A 24,071-nucleotide genomic window follows, 5' to 3' on the forward strand; every position below is an offset into this window, starting at 1 on the left:
AGCAATCCTTCTATATCCTTTATAAGGCCAACTAATAAAAAAAAAAGTAGACAAGTTTTGGGGACAGTAGAAGACCTTCAGGTTTGAAGCAGAAGTAACAATACTCAAGCTAAATATCAGAAAAGGACAACGCCTCCGACAAACTTGGCTACATTAACAATTAGGCAATCCAAGAGAAACAACGGCTTCTGAGCGTGCTAGGGACAGGGGCGACAAAGCCAAGTGATAAAGTCGGTTCTTAGAGGAGTGAGGGAGAGGGAAGGCTTGCTTGTGAAATGTTCAGGAAGTACTTATCTAGAGGGAGAAAAATACATTGCTAAACCCAGAGTCTCTGTTCAGGATGATTTTTTGTATCCAGAATAAAGGTCACTTTAGAGTCCGCTCTCTGATAGATATGTTTTTTTTTTTTCTTTTTAGTTTTTCTATGAAAATTAATATTAGGAGTTTCTCTCTCTCTCTCTCTCTTTTCTTTTTTTTTTTTTTTTTTTTTTTTTTTTTTTTTTTAATAAACTACAGAAAACACTCTTGAAAGAACAGGAAAAGCATTATTCAAATCTTCAACAGGACAACCCCATTAAATATGTGCTGGGAAGGAGAGGCTGCAAGTCAGTAGTTACATTCAGCAAACCAATGGTCCCAGCCCAGCTGCTAATGATCTAAGCTGCACATCACATCTTCATGAGATCTTTTGAATGAACATGATAGATTTTCTCTGCAATAGCAAAGGTGGATTCTGTGGCTCAAAGCTGAGGCTTCTTTCAGGAGAGAAGCTACATGGAGCTGTGATACACTGCTCTGTTACACTCATTTATGGGACTGTTACGTTTGTTCTGCTGGAAAAAAAAGGCTAAAAAAGCCAGGACCTTTCACAAATGTGACATATTTTCTAAACAGAAAAGCAAAAGCAATATAAAATGCTTGGGATTATTCTCCAGTTTAGCTGAATCCCCTCTTCCCCTTAGCTAAGGGGAAACAATTTCCTCGCAAGGAGGCTATACAGGAATTAATAAATGAACAAGAAGTTTCTGGCTTTTTAGATCAGAAAAAAACTGATCTCTATTGGGATTTACAATACATATTGGGGCTTGACTCTAAAACTGCAGATGGGTGGCCTTTTGTGCTGCTTCTGTGTTTGGAAGCATGTTGTGAAATTTGGTAATTAGATGAGTGATTAGAATTCATAAAACATATAAAAATGACCTCTGTGTCTACTCGTCAGAATTTTCTGAGTACTATCTGCTTGCATTCATTAGGTGCAACTCTATTTAGGACCCTAAGTCCTCCCCCTTCTTCTCTAGCTGAGGTGGAAAGAGAGGAAAAAGAAAAAATAAATGAAGCTCATTTGTGGGTGAGACTGTCGATCTGTACTCAACATCGGCTGTAGAAACAGGGCACAAGCGCACCGAGTGAGTCACATAGACCAAGCAGGGCCTCAGCAATCACATGAAGAAAACATCCACTTGCAAATACTAAGAAACTGCTCCCAAATGTGAAATTCGCCCTCTTTATTGAACCTCTCCTCCTGCTTCCAATGGCTGCTGGATGACCAAGCACAGCCATTATAACCGTCCAGAAGCACCGAGACGACTCACAAACCATGATCAAAACATTTTCAAGCACACGATGCTTCTGTCTTGTTGCTAGGCAAAGTCATCTCTTTCTTGACTTGAAAAAAACATTAAGCTCCTGCTTTTATATGTTAGCCATTTTGAATTTCTTTCCCCTGAAGAGTTCAGTGAAATGTCCAGCCTCAAATAATTAATTTCCTCAAGTGCTTTATTGACCGTTGTTTTGATGATTATATCTGGCTAGGAACAGCCCAGTAGCTTGTTACCTTTAATTGAACAGCAACATACGTTATTTTACGTTAGAATAATGATCAAAATTAAATTCAAACACTTCACTTTCTCATTACAGTAGTTCTCCCACTAGCCATGGTTATAGAAATTGCTGCAAAACATAATACAATCTTCATTCGTTAACAACACAAAAACAAAGATGTAGGTTTCGAACCTACGAAAACCTTGGATAATTAAAATACTACTCATCCAGTATCTTATCGTGCCAAAGGGCTGTGTAATAACACTTGCACGCAAAGCTGCCGTCGTAGGACTTCCTGTTTTTCAGAGAGTGGTTAGAAATTCAGTTGTGCTACCAGAAAATTTCCCTTGCCTACAACCGAGAGCGTCAGTGTCCTAGAAGCTGAAGATGATATGAGGGAAGGGGGTTTTACATTTGGCCCTTATTTGCTACAGTCTTTATGCATGTGCTTAGCCTCTCTGTTTTCAATGACTGATTTGTTATCAACTTCAATAGGACACGTGCTTGTGCTTGAAGTTATAGAGGTGAAAACAGTGCTCTAAACAATACTTTTTGCAGAAACAGAAGATCAAGCTGCTGCTTCTGGATTTACGAGGCTGTTTGGACTAGTGCTATTTAGAACAAACAGACAAACAGAGTAAAGCAAAACAAAACAAAACCTATCTCCTATCATCCTGCAATGAGATTAAGGTTTCTTTCAAAGCAATCCATGCCAATGGTCTAATAGGATGCAGCCAAGCTTTGTGTATTGATTTTAATTCACAACTTAATGCACCTAATAGCTCTTTCTGAACCATTATAGTTATATGATAGGAGTATGGATTGAGATTGAAATTGATTAGAGTGTTTTAGAGTTTGTCTCTACAGCTCAGTGCTAACTTTAACGTAGCTAGCTCAGATACTGGAATTAGCAAAAGTGTAGTATAGGTATATTAACCTGGTGGAGAGATGCATTAAACTTCTCCCACAGCCAGGCTAGAGCTCCTATTCATAACAAATTCGCCTAACACTTCATGATGTTGCACTGTCATGCAGTTCACCTCCTTTTCCACCTTGTGTAGTGTAGAAGAGTAACTATAATCAGTCTAAGAACCTCTTTCTGTTCAAAAGCCACAAATTCTGTGTGGGTCAGTAACAACACAAGAGCTAAGGAGTCGTGAGCGCTAGCCCATGAGATACAGATGAGTTAAATTAGCCCCACTAGGTTTTGCTTTGCACTCACCTTGCCTTAAAACTGTGGCCTCAGCTAGGTCCCAAAAGTTTTAAATTGCTTGGTACTCACCTCAGCTATTATTCAGCACCTACCACTTTAGGAAAATGAATTTAAAATATTAATTGAAAACAGAAGGAGCTGGGATCTCCAGCAGGCTCTGAGATTAAAGCTTGTAAAACAAATGGATCACAGTAGGCACGCGTAGCATGAGTAACTTGAAGGTTACCGACCTACCTATTTTAATATAAGCTAGGTAGCTCAAAGTAACATAAAACAGTTATTAAACATAACCTCTGCCCGTCAGTATCAATTTCAGTTTGGCCCTTGTGCAGGGGTGACAGGAGAAAGAGGAATGGAAGGCAGGCTCTGCCTCTATCGAGAGAGACTACTTTCTGTTACAATCATCACCATTATAATTATATAATGTTTGGGAGAAATCTCTTCAGAGTACAGCACTGCTTCAGAAAATTCAAGAAGCGATTGGGTTACTTTCAAACGGAAAACCAAACACATATGCAAATGCTTGCAGAAAGGGGAAAACTATTAAAAAAGGAAAAGGGAGGATTATGGGGAGGACACTACACCAAACCGAAATCTGGCAAAGCAAGGAATGCCTCAACAAGGCGCAGGCTGCCACCGACGGGTACGCGTGCGTGCTGACGGCAGCGCCGAGTTACAGACATGGACTGATTGGAGGGAAATAGCTGAAATGGCTCCAGTTCCCATTTTATTCCTAGTAAAGTAGCCCGTAACAGGGGTGGCAACCCTCAGAAGAGCAGCCGGGCAGAGGGCTGGGAGTAGGAGGCATTACAGGAATCTGGTTTTATTCCACCCCTATGGGTCATCGTTCTGGAGAAGACTGACAAAGAAATGCACAAAAGCCACCTCTTCTCTCCATCCCTTTGCTTTAATGCTGCCAGTTTCTCTGCAATTATGATAGAATCAGATTTTTCATGAAGCACCCAAAATGTATTAAATACATGGCAGATTCTGCACCACGTGTTTTAAATATGTGCATTCTGCATGCAGTCATGGCCTGCACGTATGGATGGCAAAATCAGTGCAGAAATATGGCCAATAAAATGGCAGAGCAAAGGCTGTAGAGGACTAGAAGAAACCAGCATCCCAGCAGACTAGCAGAGTATAGAAAGGCTTGGCTTAATTCAGTGAACAGCACTAATACACAATTTGGAAGTTTGCACCTCTGCAGAAAGCTGTGGTGTGATTACAATCAGTGGCACAAGACATCAGAGAGTAGCAGTAAGTTTTATATGTCAATAGTTTCTGAAACATTGAATGGGAGCACAAGCTAAAATGATAGTGGGCACTATCTGCTGTGCAGGCAAGCATAGGAAAAGGTGAGAAGGACTCATATTACTCTTCTCTTGACTACTACTAATAATTAGAACCACCACGTAACATGATTACTACCAACTTCTGGCCTTGAAGTTTCTATTTTTATGAGAGCATAAGTTAAAACCTAGGCAGTGCAGGAGGAAAAAAACTTTCTTAATTCAGAGCTAAAATTTCCCAGTGCCATTCACCTTGCCTTCTCAGAGTACCTGGCTCAACATAAATCTGATTTCCCAGTATTATTTTTTGAAATTAAAGTGAAGTATTTGTGAAGGGCTTGAGATACCATCATCACCATCCTTAGAACTGCACTGATAGTAGCTTTTTTATTTTTTTTTACAGTTAAATCATTCCTAACAAGTACATTCATAAAATGAAATATTTGCTTAAGAAGGAGAATAAAATGCATTGCACAAAGTATAGGGATAACACCACTCTTAAAATTGCTGTACAATATCTAGATATCTAAATCCTGGATAAAGTATCTGATAAAGCTTCCATTCCTCTATGGGCCAGAGTTAGGTCAGCCCAAATGGCTTCTGCAAATCCCCCCCTCCCCTCAGTTTTGTAAATCTCTGTGCATGTTACTATGTCCTTTTATTCCAGTAATACCAATCCATGCCATAAAGGTGAGGATGCATGCCTGGACAATTTTAGTGCTGAGGATACTGTCAAGCAGTGAACGAAATGGCTTGCTTTCTGCTCTTCCAACTATTCTTCCTCTGTACAGACAGCTTGTTCAGGCTTAAATAACAGCATGCACACCCTAAGGATAAACTTACCCGGACTAACCCAGACAAATGTTAGCTTACCTATTCTTAAACACCTCTGACAAACTAGAGGTGAACCTCTAAATATTTTTAGCATTAGTAAGTGTAGTAGGCAATGCAAAATCTGAGACTATGAGCTAATCTTGTAATTGGAAACATTTGCTGTAACTATTAATAGCTTTATTTTTCTTTAAAAAATAAGAAAACTTCTAACCAACCAATGGGCAATTAGTTCCAGTCTTAAATCTAAAGATACAACTTTTTAGAAGAGTATAATTGAACTCATATTGTCAGCATTTATCTCGAGCCTTTTAAAAGTCCTCTTTAAATTAGATAGAAGGGAATAAAACATTCTTTAAATGTGTAAAAGAGAGTAACAAATTTTTTAATTTCATAATTTCAGTTTCAATAAATGCCCATCCAGAAGCATGCCCTGAAATCCCAGTTCAAATTTCTGCATTGGAAAAGCAGCCCCACAAAAAGATGTTCCAACATCAACTGGCCTTTTCACTCTCTCATCTTATGAATCCCACACCAAATGACAGCTTTCATGCCAACAACTAGGGTAACTATGAAAAATAGTAAATAGTGAGCCTATTCGGTCATGCATCAGTGCTTCTGATGATTTCATTAACTTGCCAATGGAATGAACACATCTACTACTGTTTCTATAATTTATCACCATTTCAATGAACATTTTTCTTGATGTTCTTGTCTACAAAAGATCCTTTCTTTCCAACCCACTTTCAAGGATGGACATGGACTGCAAAGAGGAAGAGAAAAACAAAAGGCACAAGGATCTGTTGCTGCCTAGGGAATTATGCATTTTTCACAATCATCAAAGAAATATTTTAAACTGTAAATATTTTGGAATACTCTACTACAACATGCATATTACTGAATTATCCTATACATTACTGCATACAAGTAAATACATTACTATATTATCCTATACAGTGATTTTATAACTGACACTAGACAGGCTGAGCAACATAATTCAAGGCTTTTCTACCATTCAAGCTCAGATGCATAAATGGTTGTCAGAGAAGGATCTACCCCTTATGGGTAAATAAGTAAAATATATTTGCTTAAAACAAATACTACAAGTAGAGAAGATGATCAAGCAATGGTTCTTACATTACAACCTCCTACGACATTTCTACTGGAAATTCATTATAGTCCATGATTGTCCAATATGCCGATAGTGTCTATACATACAGCAACATGTAATTTGGTATAATACATGTCCTAAAGGTTTTCTAAAAGATTTTAGGCACTGGTGTGTAGAAAGTGCAGCCTGACAGAATCAACAAAGATGCCTGCAACTGCAAAGTTGTGAATGTGGAAAAAGGGATCAGGACAACATGAGGAAAAGTAAGGACAAAAAAATCTCTCCAAAAACCAGAGTTCAGCTGTTGATGGAGCAGAACGGGAAGAAATGGAAGGGTCATTAGCCTTGAGACTCTAATGACTGTACACTGTTATAAAATATTTATTTGGTATTTCTGGAGGTATCCAGTATGTACCTTTGCAGCAGTTGCTCTTTATTTTACAGTCTTCACTGCTGCTTTTGTCCTGCCATTTTTTCATCCTTTATCACTGCTCGCTGTTTGTTCCTCTGAGTACGCTTAAACACTGTCTTCCTTCATCTCTTTTATGCCTTTCATTTTTCCTACCATTCTGAAACCCGCTCCAGCTTGGAGAGAACTTTTGTTACTTTGTTTAAACCAGTGCTGGAGGTCAAATCTCAAAGACGGTCTCAGCTTTTAAAACCAGGACTTAGCTTCACAGCTTACTTTTCATCTTTTCTCTATCTGAGTGGTAAGTCCAGCAGAAAGAGGGACTGCAAATGCAGACCAGCTGCCAGCTTTTGTCCCTAAAGCTACTGCCCTCTTTAAGGTATGTTTCTTAATCTCTACAACACATGCTCATGCCTTTAATGCTAATCTTCAAAAAATTAAACTAGTTCACATACGGTAACATTTTTCCTGGTGCCAGTTATTCATTTATTTATTTATTTTTGGCCACACTTGTCCACCCTGCTGCAAGCTCTCTCAGGATACCATTTCCCATAGCGCCCACCTGGGTCCCAGGCTTACCCAAGTGCCCATGGGTCCAAGGGTTACCCACACGCCTGTAGTCCACCCGGTTCTGTGCAGGTAATGCAAGTAATAACTAGGAAAACCAGCACCCCTATGTATTTATCACAAAACTTAATTCGGTATTACTCACTATTACTTTTCTTTCCTTCATCCCACCTGCATTTCCAGCTCAATTCCGATGTGATGAAAATACATGCCACCACACAGCAACAACCTCCTGCAAAATCACACCTATGTTTCACACCATTAGGAAGTTACAATGCCAGTGACTCTCAGAAAAGGTTCTGTGCTTTTCAGCAAGGCGTTAATTCTTTAAAACAGTCAACTTCAAACTTTTCTCCCCTCTTTTTCAAACAACAGGGGCTTTTTCAGAAAGATGATTTTGCATATACATGCTGGCTTATTCATTGTCAAACAGGCTAAATCTCATTCCATTTCTGATGGCTTACCATTCAAATGAATAATTCATTAATTGCCACTGCTGCTAAAAAGGATATTGTGAGACTATCTGTTGTATTCTAGCTGCCTTTCAACAAAACTGAGCAGTTGAAAATGAGGGGGATAAAGTGAAATTGCAAAAATGGATAGCCAGCTAAATTTGTGCTTGGACCATTGTTCATTCAAGACGCTCTGAATTTGTTTGGAGTTATTATGCTGACCTTTGACTGAGCTGTATTTCACAATCTCAGAATACATTTCAAAATTCACCATCAATTCACTTGAACTTAGAAGTAGCTTGTCAAACACGAAGCTCAGACATTGGCTGCATGTGGGGAAGTAGTCCAAGGCACAGACAACAGATTTTTAAGACAAAATCAACCTTTCTGAGAAGTGTAAAAAGAATGGTACCATACTAAACCAGATCAGATTAAAAAACTGAATTACATGCATAAAGGCATTATTATAGTTCCTTCCATAATAAAACACAGAGAAGAGTATCTTATTCTATTTAGGCAAAGGAGAGAATTCTCATTAACTTTAGAGCCAGAATTTGTTGCCAAATGAAACCAGAGAGTTCTAGTCTTGGGACATGCTGTATTCTGTCATATATTCATCAGACAAAAGGTTATTTCGTATCTGCGGAAATACAGTCCATAATTATCACATTTATCTAGGGGAAGGGATTAGTAGATGGATGCAGATGATGGGAATTGTTTAGTACTAGCTTTTGAAGGACTGCTTTGGGGAAATTAGTCTTACTCATTTACCATTTCCAGACTGCAAAATGTTTCACTTGGTAATAAGTGCAAGGCAGTGTAACGCAGGTGTTGCAATTTGCCATCCTCTCAAGTTCTACAGCAATTTTAGAACCGATCCCTTTGAACCTGAAGGCATAACAAAATAAAATTGGAAGAGGAGAAGGGCTGCTATCCAGAAAGAGACAAGAGGTTAGAAGCGGTACCAGAAAGCAACTTCTCAAATCATGCCAACAAAGAACAACTATTTATATCCAGAGGATGTTTGTTTGTCTGTTTGTTTTAACTTTAACATAAGCCTTTGTGTTTTCCTGGATTAAGACCATACTGTTAGAAACTTGCAGAATTCATAATAATAAATGATAATTTATTGTCAGTAACAAATCCTTTTAACATAAATGTATTGACTTAAATGAATTCAGAGAAAGATGGAAAAGAAAGAGTAATAAAGGTCCTTCCAATAAAGTTGATGAGTGAAATCCCTCATGCTCTGATACTGAAGATGAAACTCTCATTTGCATCACACAAATCTCCATTCCTGTCCTAAACAGCAGATATAACACCAGAGGAGTATTGCACTTCTGTACATTAGTATGGCCTTGTTTTACTTAAAGGTTGCACTGATTTCAAATAGGCTACATTTTGCCCCAAATGGAAACTTTTTTTTTTGTATTTCACAAAATTAAAGGCTTTATTTTAACAGCAGTTTACCTTTGGTAATATTTGCAGAATAAATAGGGCTTAATTTAATTCTAGCCAGCATCTTTCTGGATCAAGTTCTTCTAATAAAATTGAAAAAAAAAAAAAAAAGAATAATAACTAATAGAGGGTTTAAATTCCTAACTTCAAAATGACAGAAAGCAAGTTTTTATATATTCTTTGTACAGCTTTGCTTCATTTCCAGTGTTTCGGCATCCCAGGTATGATTTTACCCAACTCTGAATATTGTATGCATTTACTTACTCATTTTTCATTAGCAGAACATTGTTTTACTATTGTAATAAGCCATGTGAATAAAGATACAAATCAAGCAGCAATTAGTAAAAAGTAAAGATCACATACATTTATCCTAAAGAAAGGATCTGAGGTCAGCATATGCTAATGACAGGCACATTTTTATTTCTCAGACTAAAATAAGATTTAGAATGCAGCATTTCATCATCAATAACCCTTGCTTATGCAAGCATAGTATAAGCACCCTAAATGATGCTGCATCACCAACAGAAATGACAACAAAAACTGTGGCTATCCAAAGTACAGCTAAGTAAATTGGAAGAGGATAGAAATGAGCAGTTTTGCATTTCTGACATCTGCACTGCCCCAACTTCTCTTCGGGCTTTTAGTTAGGTGCTTGATTTTCTGCCACTGGCTGTCTGCCTTTCACTCTTGCACGTTAGAATTTGTGGATGAGAGAAAACCTATCCTCCAGATTTCTGGCATTTGAACGAAATTATTCAAGTTATCATCCAGTCAAGTGAACTGCTAGTGAAAAATATCCTTTTTGGTTCATGAGTTTAAGTATTTGCTTCCTCACTTCAGGCTTACAAAAATCCTTGCCTCTGATCTTTGGTGCATAAAACAAAATGAACCTTAGTTTGTAATGTGGTTCACAAACAGTTTTGTCTAGAATCAAAGATCGCACTGACCAGCCATGCAAAGCTCTATGATTTATGGTTTACGTGATAAAGCCAGTATAAATCATTTGCATCTTCCCCATTTATTGCCTTCAGTGCACATTATACATAAAACAAGAAGCATTAGCAAAATAATAAGCAGTGAATTTTATAACTGTGGTTTTCACAAGTGGTAAGGTTGTGCTTTAGACTGGCAACAAAACCAAAACACACATTGCCTCTGTATGCTCACGTCAGGCGGCATTGCAGCAAGGAGGCTTAACTGCCCTGTGATGCGTACTGAACTTTAAATGCCTGTCTTTTGTTTTTATTATTAGTATACAATCCTATCAGCATAATTAATTACTTTTTAGTATATTCGTAAGCTACTAAATATTTATAATATGATGACTTGAAACAACAATGCTGTCTGGCAAGCTAACTGAAATGATAACTAGAGATGAAATTAGGGGAACAGAGTGGTGTGGGAAGGGGAAGAAGAAGAGTCCAAGACACTAAAATTTGAAGAAATTTTGCTCGACAACATTCCCAGAACATTTCTGTCACCGGAAAGTTACACAGAATCAACTAAAATGTGTATGAGGGAAAATGCAAAGATAAGATACAGCCACTTTGATGCTATTTCAATGAACATGTAATTAACATCAAAGTAAGAAAAAAATATTGCTTTGTCTTTTCATATGCTTAAAAAAAAAAAAAAAAAAAAAAAAAAAAGGAAAGAAAAATTTTGACAGGAAGTCCTGCAGTATACTAAGAGGTGTGACAGACTGGACAGCTTACAGATAATAGCTTTTAAAGATCCATGAAATAACTAGAGAAGTACAATATTGTTTCATCAGTAGCACTAACACTTACTCCAGTGATTTCACTTTCCATCCCAAACTGAGCCCTTCCCTTTGCCATGCAACACCAGCAAAGCAAACCGTGGTCACCACACTTGACTTGCTCTTTATAAGCAAGCAATCAGGGCATCAAACGAAGAAAGAATAACGAGAGACACAAGTAGCTATTAAAACTAGAGAAGCAGCTCTACACGAACTTTACAGATCTGTAGCCCTGGGTCACATCTGTGTTTGGGCCTAGATCCAGAGAGGCTCGTATCTCTCAGGTGCTTCTCCCTCACAACAATCTATGCTCAAGCTGCCAAAAGAAAGGGAAAGGAAGTTGATGACGGAGAACACACTGGCCTCGTATCACAAAACGTGACCCTATTTTGGCACACGCTGTCTTCTTGCTTTTACGCCAACGGCTTTGCAGCAGCCACTTAATGCAAGGGGGAAGAAACGGGCTTGAAGAACAGAGAGGGGACAGTAGGTATTTTACTGAACTAACAGTATTCACCCTAAGCTTATCTTGAATATTTTCTGAGTGCAGCAATTTGTGTCAGGCTGCACTCAATTTGGCAAAGTAATTGGAAAGCAGCTACATCTTATGCATCATTTAGAGTCTCGGCTAGGGAACTTCAGCTAACAGGGCACTTGAAGTTGCCCTTTCCAGTTCCTATGGTTGTATTATCTAATTTAGTATGTGTCTGCAGAAGAAACAGGTTTTAATGTGTTTAATTCACACCCTGAAATGAACTTTATTGATAAATGATTTTATTCTGTGGAAATTGCTTTGCTATTGACAAGCAGGAATTTGACGCTTCAACATTGACTACTTTGGCCTTAGTTCTTGGTAACATGATGCACTTAATGAAAATCCTTTCCAATTACCCTTAGACAGGATGATGAGGCGAGAGGGAGAAAATACCAGCGCAATATGATTAGCATCTCTGCTTACCAGCACAGTCACCACACGCAGAACCACTCCTCTCATGTTATTCTCCAGCTTTCTGTCCGTCAGTGACCCGTTCAGGCCGGTGACGGGATTCCAGCAGCCAAGCTGAAAAAGAAAAGAGGACTCATTTCCTCACTGGCCATAAAATTTTGCCAGTCATTCCTCTTATGCAGCTTTGAACAGGAACATATGAAATAAACAGAAGACCTTCTGGAATCAATGGGATGGAAAGTCAGAGAAGGGTTGGCACACAGATTCATCTTTAAATTGCAAATGAAGCAATTAGGGATATCAGCTTGCAATTTTAAATACCAATGTGCAATAGATGACAGCATCCAGGGTTTAGGGGAATATGTACTGCTTTAGGAGAGTTCAGGGAAGACTTCTAAAATAATGAAAAACATTTAAAAGTAGTATGGCTCTAATAATACTTTTACCTCACTTCCAGTGATACACTAATTGGAGAAATAATAGCTAACATAATTTTAGCATGCTGTCTGCTCCAGTCCATTTTTTCCAGTGGGACTTTGGTGAAAGGAATTCCACTAGTTTTAATTAAAACTTATAGTACTCGTTGATAATGAAACAGCAGTGATTTTCAGCCAGATTAAAAATCCCATTTAAAGATGATTGAGGAAAACACCATTGGCTGGGCATGCCACAGTACTGAGCAAGGACTGCAAAAGGCAACGCAGAACGGAGTTCAGCCAAAACATGCTTTGCACTGGTCCTATCATATTTCTTGGGCTGCTATTGGCAGAGGCTTTTCCTCAAGGGTCTCTCTAGGATTAATTGCCTTTTAATCTGAATTTAGTAACCATTATCTGTATTTTAGCCTATCTAAAAATATAATTTGCCTGCATTCTGACATGATGGTATATGCTTATCTTGAGTATGGAGAACTAGACCAATCAACTGTTCACAGCTTAGCACCGCGTACAGACACTGCTAACTGCTAACTTCATTTTTTGAATTCACTGGGAAATTCACCTAATTTGTAAAATTACCTCTTTTAAATCCAAAATCCAACAGAAGAACAGCAACTGATTTCAGAGGACTTTGGAGCAGAATCCAGCCGACGGTACGTACGCTAATTGCTTATTAAGAAACTCATTACATAACCAGCAGAAAGAGATAAGCACCTCCAGGTGCCAGTTCTTGCTCTGAGTCACCTTCTCCATCGACTGTGCACGAAATGTACAGAGGGAGGCTCGTCTTCTGACTCACGTATCTAACTTAAGTCTCTAAACCTAGGTGTTTTTCATGTCCTCATTTCAATGCACAAGAACTCTTTCTCTGACAAAAACCAGATTAACACTAGTAGGTTACTCCTGAGCCTTGTGGCCTCAGCCAAGACTAGTCTTGCAGAGACTCACCCTTTATCTATGAGAGATAACAACTGTAAAACATAAAAAAACATTACTCCATGGAAAAACAAAGTTACAGAAACAGCAGAGTGCCTGAGCTAGCTGAAGTAGTCTGCCAAAGAAGGGGAGTACCTTTGCTGACTGGGATTGAATGCAACTTTACGGATTATTAAGAAAACGCTCATTTATGGGGACATTTTGAACCTTCAACAGAAAGGCCTTTGTATTTAATAATACAGATTTCATAGATCTTCCAAACCAAGACATAACACAATGAACAAACTTCAAGTAAACACATTTAACAACTTAGTAAGCTAACCATTTAAAGTATATTTTTAAATTCATGTGTCTCTTTGGCTATTCTAGAGTGGCTTCTAAACTATTTAATTTCAATATATTCATATCAATTCCCTGAAGATTTCTTCTTAAGAAATGGGTGCCTGAAAAGGTCAAAATCCTTTCTAGGATTGTATAGAGATATGTTTCTCAATAGAAGATAGCCTTAGAAAATTTAATCATTTTTCTCTGGCATTTTCAGAAGTGCTCAGAGCTGTCCTATTTCTTACCATTTTGAAGTTAATCAAGACTTCTTATTGTCAGGGAATGGAGCAAGGCTAATGCTGAGCACACCTTTAATTTCAGATAATAATTAAATATGGGATCTACCAGATTCATAACTCCAACAGAAATCATTAGAATTAGCAATATGAGAGGAAGCTAAAACACAAGATATTATATTCCTATCTTGCAATTACTTATCCTTCTAATAGCTAATTGTAAACAAAATCAAAAATCACCACCTGGCTTCCTCACTTCACATTCAGATCTAATCACAGAGACCAAGAGTAGGTTAGAGGAGCCACTTGTGCTCCTTCAAGCCTCGACCTGGTTGTTCATAGCAATAGAGATGTGAATATTTCACCACCTCACCTCACCAAGTCCTCTGACAACATTTGTCTAACGCTTTGAGTTGACTAACCTAACTGCTAAAGTGTGCTACCTACAACAGTGCCGTGAAATGTAGTGAATGTTTTTGAAGTGTTTGACTGCATATGGTATATGATAAATTACTGCCATCCTATAAAAGCAAAGCATTTGATAAGGTCTACATTTTCTGTATTAAAAATATGGAAAACGGTGCTAAGTTCACCATAAAAGTACACTAAATTAATTCAGTGATTGTCATTCTTAGTTACACAGGGAAATTAATTAGAACTTAGATCCAATTAGCATATCCAAATGTGCTGAAAGTCTAATTATCACAGATACTGTACTGCTTCTGCCAAATTTAAAACCCTATGAAGTTTCTGAAGAGCCTTTGTATCCTTTAGAGGTTAAAGTCCACTTCTAATTATGTTCATTAACGTGTACATATTTATATAATTAACTTTTTAGCCAGACCCATTCTACCTTTTTACGGAAAAAAACCCTACCCATAACTGATTGCTGGAAATTTAGCATAGCGCTAATTTTCCTTTGAAAAGGCACATTTTATTTTCAATTACTGCTCATTTAATTCTCAATTCAATTATTCCTTTTATGCAGCATAGTCATGGCGAAGACAAATGTGCAGTCCTCTACCAATAAAGTTGACATTGATTTCAAGTAGGGAGCTGCTTACTAATATTAGATGGAAACGAATCAACTTTTATTGATGACCATTTGAGTGTGTCACTGCAGCAAGAGCAAACATAACTATTGCTGAAACAGTAACCGTGTGTGCGCGTGTGTGCGCGTGTGTGTAAGTGCAGAGCTACCTCTTCAGCTCTGCCTCTGGCTTAATCAGCTCTGCAAAACGTATGTTGCTTCTGCATTTGCTTCCTTTTTCTCTTGTGATTCCTCTGATAGTTGAAATGAGGGAATAGATCAGGCAACAACACAATCTTAAATTAACACTGGTTGATTTGCGTAGAACAATATGGGTGCTGGGAACTGTCTACTGAGCACAGTGCTTGTCTTCTTCATACCATGTGAATTTTGTCATTTGAAGTGCTTTCCTCTTCAGATGACGTTTCTTCCATTTACTTTAATGACAGCACTCGCTCTGGAGGAAAAGTTGTCAAAGTTCTGCTTCCTTTGTTATCCAATTTACAATCCCTTCCTGAACATCTCACCTCCCAGGTTGTTATCCTCTCTACAGACATTATTTGAATGGTTTGCTGCTCCTATTATACTGGCAGAGCCAACAATTACCTCCTTTTACAGGGTTGCTTTTCTTCATCAGAAATTTTTGTCCATGTGAATTATTCACTGTGGAAGGTTTGTGATTCGTAATCGATACTGAAATAGTTAAAATCTATTTTATGTATATTTGCAAATTCCAGACACCAATTTACACAGAATTTGGAATACACCAAAATTTACAATGCCTTGAAGATAGATCTTATTGCCTTTTTCCTCTACTACCATGATCAAACACACAACATAAATATTCCCTACGAAATCAGTGAACTCTACTGAACATCCTAAAGCTTTCACTTTCTCTGGCACAGAGTAAAATGTAGACTAATACTACGTCAATTAATCAAGAAAAGTACGTTGGCATGAATGCCTGGTGTGATCACGGTTGAGGACTATCACACAAAATAAGTGAAAAACAGCATGCTGATGTGAATGCATTACTTTTATATAGTGCTTTTCACTACAGGAGATCTTTGAGAGTTCTGTTACTTAAACTAATATAAAAACCGTGCAGGAATCAATCTATCCAGCACTGCAATACTCACATTAGATGTACACAGCAGCACTAGAAAAACAGTCAAGAGCAAAAAACGCTGTAGAGATGCTACAGGGGAAATCCAAAAGATAAAGCGTCAATACACCTGCAACTAGAATCGATCAGGACACCAGGATTAGTATGACTCCTCTTTCCTTGATTTTTTTTCCCAAAAACTCAAAACAAACAAACAAACAAACAAAAATGGTCTTGGTTTTACTATAGATGGTCCAACAGAACATTTCCAGCAGAAAGGTCCTCCAAAGAAGCAGGCTACAGAAATGCTCTCTTACCCATTTGCAAGAAAACCAGTCACCCACGGAATCACCATTGCCTGCAGCACTTAAATTCTCTTCTCAGTTCCTTTCTCAGTTTGCACCTAGGTCCTACGTAGTTTAAGAAATGACTTCTTTCAAAACATAACTTCAATAGCTCTCTTGAAGATATAAGCATTAAAAACACCTTGCTCCGTTCCAAGATATAATAAACTCAACGCCCTGGAGATGTCATGAACCTTTCCATTAGACAGCACTCGGCTATGAAATTCTAGACTACCAAGTGTGCAGGGAAGACTCATCATGGGATACGCAACAACAAAAAAGAATGAAGAGAAACATTTTTTTGATGGGGGGACTCAGCACTTAGAAATTTTACTAGGATGCCAGTTTGGGCAAAATTCAAGCGGACGAGGAACTACACACAAAATATGTCCGATGCCTCTTTTGAGCAGGCTGTGTTTGTACAGTGAATAGTGACTTGGAAATGACACGCTAAATCCTAAAAGGAAAGACTATGTCTTACAGAAGAAAAGCCAGAAATGACACTTTTGAGTTGTCATTTGGATACCCAGGGTTGGTCAACCAAATGTGCGAAAACTATGATGGCTGCGAGTGAACTGAGGGCCTTTGCGCTCCTGGGCTTGATTAAAGAAACAAGGATCAGTTTTGTTCTTCACAGCGATTTCCTAATAACATCGACTCGTTGAGGTTGGAAAGCTTTCTGTGTTTAACGTCTCTCTTCACTGGAGCTTAGGTAGTAGTCAGCAAATAATAAGTTGTTAAAATCGATAGAAAATTCTGTGTTCAACAAACTGGATAATATATAGTAGCACTTGTTTCTCTTACATTCTGTATAGGGAAACCTATACAGTTCTGTGCATTCAGTTAATTATTTTGTACAGTATGTTTTATTGCTTTAATTTGCCTCTGGACGAGAAAGAATGACTTGCCCCTGGACTTGCTCTGCTGTTTTCAAGCTAAGTTAGAAGAATGTAAATACCCAACTTTAGTTTTATACTCAGCGATTCGTGGACGATAATAGCAGCAGTCAACGTGGTCTGTTTGTTTTATTAGAAGATCATAGACTCAAGTGTAAATGACCTGAGTAAGGATTTCACTCCTCAAAGCACATGGCATAATAATACCGGGAACATTTAATAAAATGTTCTGCTTTGGGGACTGATCAAATTTCCTTTATTGAATAATGAAGCTAATAGAAAGTTACCTGCTGGTGGTTTTTGTTCATTTGCCTACCAGCTTTTGATGTGGTATTTTCTTGAGGTCTGATACACCCAGACTCATGTAAGGAGTTATATTTGGATGTTTTAGACCACTGATAAATGTTGACTATATGAAGGGGGGAGGGGGGAAGCACAGATTGCATAGCTGTTGTCACACTGTGTGCTCCACTCAGGAAGTGTGCCTTAGTGCCTAGGCCAAGCTTCCAGAGGAACTCTAACGGTATGATTTGGGGAAAGCAGAGTAAATCACCACATCTCAAAGATAACGAGCAATGTCCCCAAACCACTGGTGTCATTCTAATGGTCCCTCACTTCTTTCCTACCCTTCATCTCTAGCTTGCTTTCTCTATTACTACTGTTCCTTTCATTTGAAATTCGTGTTTTTAATCCACCATTTTCCACTTCTGGGGATCGTGTCTTTTATCTTTGGAAAACACCCTTTCTCTTCCTCCTCAAGCAGTCTCTGTCAAGGCAGTACTTTCCCAAAGGTTACGTAACCCATGTTATCTTGCTCTTTCCTGTGTTGCGATCTCTCCTGCCATTTCTGTCTACTTTTAGCATACTTTCTTCTCTCTTTGCATTTCTTTCCCTTAATCTTACCCGCCATCTCTTGTGCCCCTTTTTGTCTTGCTCTTTTTTTAGGGCTTTGAATGGTCAGAGGACCTCAATTCTCTTTTGCTTTCACTTCACTCGATTTTGGTCATCTTTCAAATCACTCTGGGTCCCTTCCTCTTTTTCCTTTAGCCCTTGGATCTCCTTTTTTCCCCTCAAGTAGCCATCTCTCATAGGACACTTCCCCTTGCCTTCTCCTCCTGCTCTTGTGTTTTAAGGGAGATAGGACTTAAGGACTAAGTCTAACACCTACTTTTACAGGGTTTTTACAGTTCATGTTACTTTCTAGAGTCCATGTTATCATCTTGTTATAGTTTATTAGGTGAGATACCTAACAAAATGATATAAGTAAAGCCTCCCTCCTCCTTCAAAAAAAGAAAGAGTAACAATCTTCTCCCAACACACACAGACACACGCATCCTTTCTCATCAGCAGGCAAACTCTCCTTTCGTCTATCACTCTTCTTCATACTACCAGAGTAAAATCTGTGAATATCACTTTAATTTTGCACTGAAAACTTGCTCACTGATATCTGCATCATTCTAGGAAAAATGATAATACAAAGGAAGTTCAGGTTTCTAGGCAGTTTAAATACAGTCACTTTGATTTTTAATTGCAAATACTCGTCTCCTTTCTCATTAAGCATTTTCACAGTTTAAAAGGGTGTCTTTTATCTAAATCATGTAAGTTCTGGAAAAAAAAAACAAAAAACAACAACAAAAAAGAAACAAACAAAAAAACCCACCACACTGCATCTCCATGAAATCAAATAGGAAAGTACTCAAAATTGCTACATTCAGCTCCTGTCTGATCACAATTTATAGGATTTTTGTATTGTAGGAAAGTCTTGGATCAAACCTGATTGGGGTAAACAATGAAAAATACTGTTTTCCAGCGAGTTGTATGAAAACAGGAAACAGCAAACTGTGCACTGCACATTTCAGCCTCTCATCACTTCCCCAAGATTATGAGAACATTCTTCAAGACTCTCAGCTTTCCATTCAGCTTAACAAGGTGCTTTGGGGGGATTTGATTTTTCAGAAAGGGTTTGATAAAGCAAAACATCAACAAGAACTGGTTGTACTGTTACAGAGCTCAAAAATTCTGGGGGCAGCACTCCATAAATAAATCAAAATCGTAATAGTACAGAACAAAAGCAGCACTATTTCACTTAAAGAGAAGCAGGCTTAGGGAACAGGATTCTGAATAAATCCAGTCAAATAAACTATGTAATTGCATCCTTCAGAGCAGAGTAAATTAGCCTAAGCTGAATGCTCTGCTTCCACAGCAGACGGCCACCAGCGCCGAGTTACTGAGGCCATCTCTGCACTGCACTGCAGTCAGCAATGTGAGCAGTCACTCCGAGGAGCGCCACAGACAGAAAGGGGGATGAATAATACAGCTACCGAATTAGCAGTCTGCAAGTCCATCCTGGAAGTAAGTCTGCACAGAAAACTGTGCAGGAGCTTCGTTACTCTCCAAGCTGGGAGAAAAAAGCAAGCTAGCTGTGCAACCACAGTAGCACAGACCCGTGCTCGTTTAAAGAAATCTGTGCTTATTTTAAATAAGGCTGACGAAGAACAGTGTGTTTTGGTACACACAAGGGCCAATGAGGCTAAAGAAGATCTGGACTAATCTCAGTGACTTCTCTTTAACCCTGTTTTTCAAGCACAAGCAGTTATTGCACAACTTCTGCTTGCACAGAACTGTTGACAAACGCTACATTTGGGTTTCTTTTCATATGAAGCAAAATGTTATGAAGTATATTTCTTTAGGTACAGTGCATGGGAAGCTTCCTTTTCTTTGGCAGGATAACTGCGTTTAAATGGAGTGTTACACCATCTAATCTTACACAAAAAGTAGATGTATTTCTTTATATTTCTAGCTACAGAATCCTCCTTGGGCAGTACTTCCACTACAATTTTCCTGACACACAAAAAACAGGAGTAATTTTCATAGGACTTGGGTAAAGCAAGGGAAATGTTCCTAGAATGCTAATGACACATGTTCTGAAACTTCTGAAAGAAGAGAACCTAATTTTAAAACATATATTTATATTTAGCATGTCTGGCATTGCTACACAATTGCAAACTTCAGCATGAAATACAGAACAAGAAACAGCAGACAGAAAAACTCACTCCTGCATCACTCACGGCACTGATGTACTAGCACAAAAACATTCCTTTCGAATACCAGACTCAAGGCCAAAGAGAGGCAGGTGTGGAAAGATATTATTTGTATCCCAAAGAGTACCTCCAGGTCCCTGTCTCCTCAGACTCATTCACTTTCTTGTCATCAACTTGCGAGACAAAAGAATTAGTATGGAAGTAGTATGAGAACATGCACCACTCTTCAGTGCAGATGATACACCTTAAATATCTCAAAGCATATTTATACCTGTCTAGAAGTCATTCAAATTTATGTTACATTTATGCAGCTTGCGCTGTTCAGTACAGAAGGATTTGCCAGCTCCTTCTTAAATGTAGTATGCGAGGAGGAGAAAAAAAAACAAAAAGAAAAAAAACAGACAAAACCAGATTCTGATGAGAGCATCTCCTATGTATACATGCCAGTGCAACACAGTTCCCAGGCACAGGAACGATGAAATATCTGCTCACAAAGCATCAGCACTGACAAAACAAACAAAACCAGATACATGTATTTTGCTGACAGAGAGTGAGAAATTCACATGAAAGGTAAATTTAATTCATTTCCATTTCATGTATGCATGTGTGAAGGCACTCCTAAGAGTGCCCAGAGAATGGAGGCCTTCAGTGACAAGGGGAAACCAAGACAAGTTGTCATTCGAATATTGCTTTCAAGCTGCTCACCACAAAGGAACTAACACGACAATGGAACAAACCACTTTCTGCTGATTCTCCAGATTCCCTTGACACTTAAATGGGAAACACAGAGTTTGAAACAATCTTTTCTCACACATAGATCAATACTCTGTTTCTAAAATCTATGATTCTGTTGTCAGAAAAAAGCAGAGGTTTGCTAACTTGGATATGTCACAGACTTACTAACTTCATGATTTCTGGTGACTAGCAAGTCCAAGCAGCATTTTGGCACTGATATGCTAGAAAATATTCCATTATAACCCACCTTCACAGGGTGTATGGCTAGAACAACACCAGTTTTCAGTGATCTTGGACTGGATATCACAAACAATAAATTGGATCACATATTTTTGACAGCCTGGCAGTTAAAAAAAAAAAAAAAAAAGGCTGCAGGGTGTTTTTCTCCCTCTCAATACAGAGTAGCTTTCTTAGAGTCAGAACTGATGGTCAAGAAACCAAAAAATTTAGCACAGCGGTGACCAAGGAGAGTACCAGTACCCGGACCTTTTATTTAAGTACATTGGACGGTGGGAATATCTTTGGGGTTTTGGACCATAAGACATGAGGTACTGGAGTACAGAAAGGCCAGAGGTAAATTTGAGGACACTGTCATGGGCACAGATCTTGATTATTAAAGGGAATATCTTCCTACTAGATACAATCACCATGGAAACAGATGTGTTCAGCTGGAGTCCTAAAGATCAGTGTCGGGGCCAGGAGCATCACATATTGGGAATTTTTTGAGGAACCTGAAGTTCATGGGCTGCCTCATACCAGGGTTCCCTCCATGCAAGATAATCCTTTCCAAGATTTTCTCTCCCAGATGATCTAGCCTTTTATTTACCAAGCATAGGCATTTTTAGCTTCAGTAAACCGTTACTGAAATTATTTCTTTGCTAAAGTCTCCCTGACAGAACTGCTATGCTGATAATCTAATGTTATACTGGTAACAATCAAAAGCAATTTCTTCCCTACCTACCAGCCCTGCAAACACACTATCAGCACAGACAATATATCCAGCTTCTTTCCTTTTTACAGGCTACAGGACATAGGTATGTAGCAAAAAAGTTTGTCCCTAAGCAACACCTGTGCTCCTATGGTCTTCTGACGATGCCCTCAAAGACACTTCAGAGCCATCACCGTCTTGTCATTTGGGAAAGTGTAATTCACATTGCATGGTGCTTCTTACCGATGCCAATGCTGCACAACGATCACAGCTGAGAGTTAAACTGTACAAAATCTGTTAAAAATACTTACACTACACTTTATTTTGTTGCTTCTGTTAACATTAAAACATACTTTGTTTAAGGCAAGTTTAGGGCCCAGTGTATTAACCACTAATCAGAGCTCCCCAAAGGAGTAGCTACACAAGTACCTAAACCCCAGCTAGATCTGTTAGTAGAAAGTTCACTGGAGCCACTTACTGGAGTGGATGCTTCTACACTGGAGAAACAGAGCTGTGAGCGAGCCTGAATCTGACATGCTGAAGTCAGGAAGAGGAGAGGGGAAAAAAAATGGGATGCTTATTAAAGAAGTGTTCATATGGGTAGTATACCGTTTGGTAGAAACATGAAATACTTCTATACACCTATTATTTATGTTGAAAAATAATTTAAAAACCTTAACATAGTATTATAGAAGCAGACAGTGACTCTTACTCAGATGCCTAAGAAACTACTCAGATGCACAAAATTTCTAAGAAGTTTTTGAGAAGTGCTAGTAGGGACTTACTTAGATTGTAAGTAAGTTTGTCAGAACAATCTGTCATAAACATTTAAATGGCAAGTGATATGTAGTAGAAACCCTGAAGCCTTTAATAAAGAATCCTTGTGGAAAATAATAAACCATTAGTTTAAAAGATGAATTGACACCTCTAATAAGCCCTCTCTAGAACAGCTGAATCAGTAAAATACATTTTTATTACAGACAAAAATCACTGCTCTAATAATATTGGAATTTGCCACAAAAATAAATTAGCAATATATCTTAGTAATTAAACTGCAGAAATGCATTATAAATCTATCTCGCAAAGAATGAGAAATATGTTTTCTAGTAAACTGTATTCCCACAATAGGTTCTGCTCAGCATATACAATGTCAAAGTTGTGTAAGGAACTTAAGAATTCTAAACCATTGAGATTTTTCAATTAGTTTAATATTGCAAAGCCTCCATCTAAGGACATGCTGTGACATATATGGCATAATTATTTAACCATCAAGTAGTTATAAGGTATTCACCAATACAGTGTTTTGGGGATTTCATCTGAAGCAATAATAATTCAATAATCATCTTTCCGGCTTGAAATATTTACTGCTACTTTTAGAAGGGAGCTTATACTAATATGCTTATACTAATAATCAAAAATTGGTCAGAAATATTCTACTTGGATTCAGTTATTATATTTGACCAGATCACTTGTGGCTTCCAAATTTCAGTTACAACCATTTGATATATTTGACTGTAAGCAATCTGAGTTAGAAACGATGTTATTTCTGCAGTAGTAAAACAGCGTGGATAACGGAGCTGTATCTATTGCTGTAATCATAATTACAGTATTCATAATTCAGAGATTCAGTAATCATAATTTAAAGATACCACTAAAATCAAATATTTAGTCCTCATTTTTCCCCCCAGTTTCCTCTATATCGTGCTTATGTTATGTGCCTGACAGCTACTGGACTATTAGTTGTACACTCCTCTGCATAACTGCCCACTGGGAGGTATTCAATAATTCTCTAGCCCTCTGTATGATCTGCCCAAAGATATGTCAGGATTACAGCCTTCTGTTATGCTGATGAAAATATTACACTAGGCTCCCTTCCTAAGAGATGAGGAGAGGCAAATTTCTTCAGATGGAAAGACAACTTAAAATGGATATTATCCCTTCAAATGTTAGGTACAGCCCAGGAACAGAATCCAGGAGTCCTGTTTATCAAGAACCTATTGATACCCTGTGCCTTTCTCTGTTATTTTCCAATACACTTTTAAAATTTTTCCCCGGAGACACTAATTATCTTTCAAGCAGTAAGAACTAGGGTTAACATCCATACTACAGAAGGTATAAGTATCTTCAAAGCAAAAAGCACTTGCCTTATATTTGGCTCACCTGAACTACTCTTGTTTGAGCATTCTTCTTTTCTGTTGTA

At 38.2% G+C, this 24,071-nt stretch overlaps 1 protein-coding gene across 2 annotated transcripts in view; it reads right to left on the reverse strand.

The window, feature by feature from the left end:
• GRID2 (glutamate ionotropic receptor delta type subunit 2) overlaps positions 1–24,071 on the reverse strand; it is a 692,796-nt gene that overhangs the window by 140,865 nt on the left and 527,860 nt on the right. For both annotated transcript variants that reach the window (XM_062575022.1, XM_062575021.1), the window contains one exon: positions 11,872–11,973. In XM_062575022.1, the coding sequence (XP_062431006.1) occupies positions 11,872–11,973 (102 nt within the window). The remainder of the gene's footprint in view (positions 1–11,871; positions 11,974–24,071) is intronic.

Source organism: Rhea pennata, chromosome 4 (assembly GCF_028389875.1).
Source record: "Rhea pennata isolate bPtePen1 chromosome 4, bPtePen1.pri, whole genome shotgun sequence".
In the NCBI taxonomy this organism is placed as follows: Eukaryota; Metazoa; Chordata; class Aves; order Rheiformes; family Rheidae; genus Rhea; species Rhea pennata.